Source organism: Podarcis gaigeae (assembly GCF_964106915.1).
Source record: "Podarcis gaigeae genome assembly, chromosome: 2".
Taxonomy (NCBI): domain Eukaryota; kingdom Metazoa; phylum Chordata; class Lepidosauria; order Squamata; family Lacertidae; genus Podarcis; species Podarcis gaigeae.
The window spans coordinates 117,026,926-117,034,052 of NC_139679.1; the positions used below are offsets into that span (position 1 = coordinate 117,026,926).

A 7,127-nucleotide genomic window follows, 5' to 3' on the forward strand; every position below is an offset into this window, starting at 1 on the left:
TCTGAGCCCTAGAAAGGAAATTGTGGGGGAGGCGAGGAAGGGAAGAAGGAATCCTTTTTCTTTGTTATGGAAGAAACGTGCTGGGTGATGTCATTTCCGGTGCCCTTTCTTCCCTCCTCTTCCTGGTGGGAATCTGACTTTTGAAATTTCCTCCTCCTTCCTTCTTTGTCAGAGAACTGTGGAACTGCAGCAGGTGCTGCCCAGGCAGATTGGTGGTGCACTGCTTAGCTTATAGGGAGAGGTGAGTTGTATTATTATTATTATTATTATTATTATTATTATTATTATTACTACTACTACTATTATTATTATTAGTTCCAGAGTGCTGCAGAAAAGGAAAAAAAATTGCACGTAAAGTAGGAGAAACCCTGCTTCAAATAATAATAATAATAATGAATGTGGACTCTGAGCTGGAGGTGGGCAGAGTAAGCTAAAAGGCAGTTCACCTTTAAAGGTAAGATGTTTTTCATCAGGATCTCAAAGGTAGCTTGCTTCTGGACTTGGAGGTTCTACAGAACACTAAAGCAGCGCTTCTGGATCAGAACCTGAGCTCATAAGCCACTCTCCCCAGCATTTCTTGCCTCTGCGTACAGAGGCAGAGAATGGTCCTCATAGCTTGTAGCCACCACTAGCCTTTACCTCCATGAATTTGTCTAATCCTGGGCCACTTTCAGGTCAGTTTCAGTCCTATAGCCAGGTCCTCCTCCTCCTCTTCAATTGATTTGATTTGTTATAATTCTATGCCACTTTTCATTCAAGTAAATCAGTTGGAATAATAATAATAATAATAATAATAATAATAATAATAATAATAGTAATAATAGTAATAATAGTAATAATAATTTATTATTTATACCCCGCCCATCTGGCTGGGTTTCCCCAGCCACTCTGGGCGGCTTCCAACAAAACACTAAAATACAATAACCTATTAAACATTAAAAGCTTCCCTAAACAGGGCTGTCTTCAGATGGGAAGACACCACGAGGTCATCTATCCCAACCCCTTGCAATGCAGGTTTCTTTTTGCCCAGTGTGGAGCTTGAACCCACAGCCCTGAGATTTAAGAGTCTCATGCTGAGCTATCCCATGAATAGATAAGTAACAATAACACAACAGAATATCACAAATACGTGCCATATAGAATGAATAACAAACCACCAGCAAAAGAATTACAAATACCGGTAATCCATAAAACAATTACAACACTATTAACACCACCACCACCCAAAGAAAACAGCACAATGGCAGCAAAAGTCTTATAGGATTCACAAAGTACTACAGCAGTCATAATCTATAAAACAATATTGACAACATTGACAAAGTAACAAGCAAAAAATCAGCACTGTTTCCTCTCACTTATTTTTTGTTTCTTGCTGTTAGGAGGAGGAGCCTCCCTTGCTGGCTCGGCTTGAGAATTTCTGGCCGTCGCTTAGAAATAAACCACTTCTACTGATTTTGCAGACCCCCTTGAGGGTCTTGGACTGCCTCCATTTTTGACAAGAGACGGGAGAGAAAGCGAGAGGAGAAGAAGGAAGGGGCAGTCCGGTTCTCAAAATGGACATGCGGAACGTGACAGGCTCCAAAGCATGGGAAGAAATGGAAGGTGTAGCAAAAGCCCCACATCAAAGGGGCACGGGGCAGTTCCTTATTGGGACACCTTCCCATTATATAAAACGTGAGCCGGAAGAAGGGGCGCTGGAACGCTGGGAAGCCCAGTTGCAGGAGTTTCTGAGGATGCTGCAGGCTTCCAACTCAGGATGCAGGAACCTACAGATATCTGAGGAGCCCTCCCCATGGGAGGATGCTAAGGCCTTCCTGGCCTCCTTTGAGCAAGTAGCCTCGGCTTGCCAGTGGCCTCGGGACAAGTGGGTGGCCCTCCTCCTGCCGGCTCTCAGCGGAGAGCCTGAGCAGGCCTTCAGCGGCCTCAGTGCCCAGGACAAGGGAGACTACAGGAAGGTGAAGGCGGCCATTTTGGAAGGGGAGGCCATTGCGAGGGAGAAGCAGCGGCAGCACTTCAGGCAACTCCGCTATCGGGAGGCAGAGGGTCCGAGAGGAGTTTATGACCGACTCCGAGAGCTTTGTGGCCAGTGGCTGAAAATAGAGAGGCACACGAAGGACGAGATTCTGGAGCTGCTGATCTTGGAGCAGCTCCTGAGCATCCTGCCGGGAGACATGCAGAGCTGGGTCAGGGAGCGAAAGCCGGAGACCTGCGCCCAGGCGGTGGCCCTGGCAGAGGGATTCCTCTTGGGGCAGGACGCGATGGAGGGTCCGGAACAGAAGGTGAGAAATTCTGAAGGTGTACAGCAGCAGTGGGGAAGCTCTCTCTGGCCGGTTCATTTAGACCCAAACTCGGCCCTCCAGATGGTTTGGGACTACAACTCCCATCATCCCTAGCTAACAGGTCCAGTGGTCAGGGATGATGGGAATTGTAGTCCCAAAACATCTGGAGGGCTGAGTTTGGGGGTGCCTGATTTAGACCTTCCAGGACTCCATTGGGCCTGTGGTCATCTAATGGTGAGTGTTTGCAAATGACGATCACCTGGTTGTTAGAGCTTGACAGGTGGGCAGGCCCGCCTACCTGTCAAATTTCGCCTGTGGGGTGGGAGGGGGAGATAAGTATCCAGACTGCTGGACACATCCAGTTTTTCACCTGCTGGCGTATGGTGTCTATGATATGGTGCTGAAATGGATTTCTATCGGTTACTCATTGGCCCGAATATAAGCACTTTCCCCCAAAATTCTGATCGTGAAAAGTCAAGTGCGGCTTATATTTGCGACCTTTCGCTCCCAGCAAAGTGGCGCAGTTCCCCCCCCCCCCCCCGAAGCAGCCCAGGTGCTCAGGACAATGGCACCCTGCCCACCCGCCCGCCGCTCCCAAGCCTCCCCTGAGCCGTTGGAATGAAGGGGGTAGGGGCAGAGGCTGCTGGCAAAGCGGCCCAGCTCCCCCCCCCAAGAGCAACCTGGGGGCAATGTGGTGCATCCCATCCGCTGCTTCCAAGCCTCCTCTAAGTCGCTGAATTTTAAAGATGCGGCTTATTTGCAGGTGCGGCTTATATTTGAGCCAATACGGTCATTTGTTATTTCAAGTGTCTGGGTGCTAAGTAACCGATGGAAATTAATGTATTTGGAGGGATTTGCTCTAGCCCAGATCTTGGTGGCCAGAAAGTGTATGTCATGTCGGGTTCCTTCGGACCATTACAGTGGTACCTCGGGTTACAGACGCTTCAGGTTACAGACTCCGCTAACTCAGAAATAGTACCTTGGGTTAAGAACTTTGCTTCAGGATGAGAACAGAAATTGCAGCACAGCAGCAGTGGGAGGCCCCATTAGCTAAAGTGGTACCTCAGGTTAAGAACAGTTTCAGGTTAAGAACGGACCTCCAGAACAAATTAAGTTCTTAACCCAAGGTACCACTGTACTTGTTATCCAACTTCAGGCTAGCAGAAGCCATATGGCCTCTTCCGTTCATGATCTTCCTCACTGCTGTTTCAGGTACCTGTGCCTTTTGCGGTGATGGCTGCGGATCCTTCTGAGACGGGCCAGCTTCTGCCACGGGACACCTGGCCTGGGGAGGTCTTCAGAGAAGCCACGGACAGGCAGAGTGAAGTGACGAGATTGCCGAGTAAGGATTCACCATGCTCAGGTTTTCATGAGGCGGTTTCTCCTCTCACTCCTTTTCCCCCCTCTCTGGCAAATATTCACTTGTCTGCCATCATCATTATTATCATTATCCCACATTGGTCCCAACAGCCACAGCAGGCGCTGCAACTTCTGACAGGTTGACTTCACCCTTAAGGCGAATTTGAGAGGAGTCCCCCCCCCTCAAATGGAGTAAGTGCACTGCATCTATTATGTGGGGTGGGGTTTACCTGACCCCCCCAATATTTTATTAAAGTTGGCACCCCTGTCCACACTTTTCCCTCACCACGACGCTTCCCTTGTCACTCAACCCCCTCACTGCTTATAGGCCTCAGCCCTCTATTTTCTGGGTTTTGTTTTTTTTACTCTAGCATCTGATATTCAGAGCTGGACAATATTTGACTAGAGAGATCCAGTACAACATGACCGACCTGTTTGCCATGAATTTCTCTAATCCTTAAAAAAAAACAGAAGACTCTCATAAACTAAGCCAGCAGCCCATTGCCTTGTCTAGTAGTTTTAAAATTTAATTAGAAGTGCTTTCTATTGTCTGTGCTGAAGCTACGACTACACAATTTCAGTGGAAGACTTTAATTCTCGTATTATGAGGAGGGAAAGAGAATATTCTCACATATTCTGCCTGCAACAGCTCTGATACTAAACTCTGTTGATTTTCTGTTTGGAATAATCACTGCAGAACAGATAAGATTCTCTGGGATTTTTTTATTCCTACAGGTAATGAGCGGGTATTGGAGGATGAGACAAATACCCTCCACCAGGAAGGTTCTGTGCAAGGAGAATCAAGCAATGCCTGTTTGGGAAGAGATGAGGATTTCCATGACCATCAAAAGCGAATAATGTTTGAGAATCAGCCAGGGTTGTTGAATGATGAAGAAAGAAGCTATGAGAGTGGTCTGGTGGAAAAATCCACTTTCTATGCAGAAGTTAGCAGAGAGGAGAGAGAATCCGCTGACTCACAAATAATAGAGTGTAGTGAGGTACAAAAAGCATCATCTGACTGTCGAAGAGACTTTGAACGGAGCTCAGACCTTATGGTACAGCAGAGCATTCACATCAGAGAGAAGCCATACCTGTCATTCTATTGTGGAAACAGTTTCATTCAGACGCAGGGCCTTCTTGCACATGAGAGAACCCACACAGGATTGTGGAACATATATAATTACTCTAACGGTGGGAAAAACTTCAGTTGCAGTTCAGGCTCTATGCAGCACATGAGAATCCACACAGGAGAATCTCTGTACACGTGCTCTCACTGCGGCAAAAACTTTGACAATTGTTCAGTTTTCCAGGAACACGTCAGGCTGCACACACTGGAGACACCGTACAAGTGCTCAGACTGCGGGAAGAGCTTCGACAAAAAGCGTTACCTTAACAACCATGTGAGGAAGCACAGAGGGGAGAAGCCGTATGAGTGCCTGCAATGCGGGAAAAGCTTCCCTATAAAGTCCAAACTTGTAAAACACGAGATAATACACATGAGGGAGAAGCCATACAAGTGCGCCCTCTGTGGGAAAACATTCGTTCGGAAGACAGACCTTTGTGCACATGAGAAAATCCACACAGTACAGTAGATATTTCAAAAATTTATCTGGCAGGGGAAGAAGCCAAGAATAAAACACAAATTATTAATAGATTCTAAGGATAGAGGCGGCTTTTCCCTGCCAGATTTAAGGTTATATTATGAGGTGTCCTGCCTTTGCTGGCCCCGAGAATGGATACCACTACAAAATACAGATATTTTAGATTTGGAGGGTCACGATAATAGATTTGGTTGCATTCATATTTATGGTATGAAAAAGTCAAAGTACACAGAGATTTCCTGAACCACTTAGTAAGAAAGTCACTATATGTTATATGGGAGAAATACAAAAATCTCTTGGAGCAGAGAACACCATGGTGGCTCTCCCCACTAGAAGCAATTTATGTGAAAAAAATGAATATGAGAAAGGGTTGGGCAACATAAGGGATTATTAGTAGAAGAAGAGCACCAGTTGAAATTGAAAAAAATGAGGATATAAGAGATCTTTTAACGGATTGGTTACAGTATCACCAGTTAAAGAGATGTTTTGAAAACAGATAAAAGAAGGATTTTCTAATGAAATATCGAGGTCTGAGAGAGAATGGTTGGGGAATAATGTGAAATTACTCTCTAAAATGTATAAATTATTATTGGAATGGTTTATTAAAGATGAGGAAGTTAAACTGGTTATGATACAATGGGCAAGGGATTTTGGATACAACATACAGCTTTCAGCATGGGAAAAACTACGTAGAGAGGATTTGTAATTTACAGTGTGTTATACATTAAAAGGAAACTATATGAAAATAATGTACCATTGGTATTTAACGCCGAGTAAATTAGCAAAATTAGGGACGCGGGTGGCCCTGTGGGTTAAACCACAGAACATAAGACTTGCCGATCAAAAGGTTGGTGGTTCGAATCCCCGCGACAGGGTGAGCTCCCGTTGCTCGGTCCCTGCTCCTGCCAACCTAGCAGTTCGAAAGCACATCAAAGTGCAAGTAGATAAATAGGTACCGCTCCGGCGGGAAGGTAAACAGCGTTTCTGTGTGCTGCTCTGGTTCGCCAGAAGCGGCTTAGTCATGCTGGCCACATGACCTGGAAGCTGTACACCGGCTCCCTTGGCCAATAAAGCAAGATGAGCGCCGCAACCCCAGAGTCAGTCACGACTGGACCTAATGGTTGGGGTCCCTTTACCTTTAAATTAGCAACAATGTATAGGACAAGCTCAAATATTTGCTAGAAATGTAAAGAAAAGGATAGTACCTTTTACCGTATGTGGTGGAATTGTAAAGTAATAAAGGAATTCTGGGAAATGATATACAACGACCTGAGAAAATGTTTTAAATAATGTTTGTTAATAATAATAATAATAATAATAATAATAATAATAATAATAATAATAAATTTTATTTATATCCCGCCCTCCCCAGCCGAAGCCGGGCTCAGGGCGGCTAACAACAATAAAACAGTACAAAAGTACAGCACAAACAACACTCTAAAATCATTCATTATAAAATTAATTCAAATCAAGCCACTGGCAACCATTGGGCCAGAGCTCCGCGAAGATTGCCGAGGGAGGGAGTCAGGCTGTGCCCTGGCCAAAGGCCAGGCAGAACAGCTCTGTCTTGCAGGCCCTGCGGAAAGATGTCAAGTCCCGCAGGGCCCTAGTCTCTTGTGACAGAGTGTTCCACCAGATCGGAGCCACAGCCGAAAAAGCCCTGGCTCTAGTTGAGGCCAGCCTAACTTCTCTGTGGCCTGGGACCTTCAAGATGTTTTTATTTTAAGACCGTAAGTTTCTCTGTGGGGCATACCAGGAGAGGCGGTCCCGTAGGTACGAGGGTCCTAGGCCGTATAGGGCTTTAAAGGTTAAAACCAATACCTTAAACCAGAACTCTGTTAAAAAAACCAGAAGCCTTTTTGTTAGGAATTGTAGGTGCAATTGTAGG

General features: G+C 45.7%; 1 protein-coding gene across 2 annotated transcripts; it reads left to right on the top strand.

Annotated features, from left to right (window-relative positions):
• The first annotated feature begins 98 nt into the window (after positions 1-98).
• LOC310837540 (zinc finger protein with KRAB and SCAN domains 4-like) lies at positions 99-6,091 on the top strand. 2 transcript variants are annotated; one of them, XM_083724268.1, is made up of 4 exons: positions 99-241; positions 1,380-2,279; positions 3,492-3,642; positions 4,374-6,091. In XM_083724268.1, the coding sequence occupies exons 2-4, from the start codon at positions 1,554-1,556 to the stop codon at positions 5,228-5,230; spliced, it is 1,734 nt and encodes a 577-aa protein (XP_083580394.1). In that variant the 5' UTR covers positions 99-241; positions 1,380-1,553; the 3' UTR covers positions 5,231-6,091. The 2 variants fall into 2 exon arrangements, with proteins under 2 accessions (XP_083580394.1, XP_083580395.1); XM_083724269.1 differs by having other exon boundaries at positions 103-241; positions 3,492-3,621; positions 4,374-6,085.
• The last annotated feature ends 1,036 nt before the right edge of the window (positions 6,092-7,127 follow it).

Coding starts and splice junctions, on each gene's coding strand:
- LOC310837540 (XM_083724268.1), top strand. CDS start 1,554: ATGGACATGCGGAACGTGACAGGCTCCAAAGCATGGGAAGAAATGGAA. Junction 2,280..3,491: donor TGGAGGGTCCGGAACAGAAG/GTGAGAAATTCT, acceptor CTGCTGTTTCAG/GTACCTGTGCCTTTTGCGGT. Junction 3,643..4,373: donor TAAGGATTCACCATGCTCAG/GTTTTCATGAGG, acceptor TTATTCCTACAG/GTAATGAGCGGGTATTGGAG.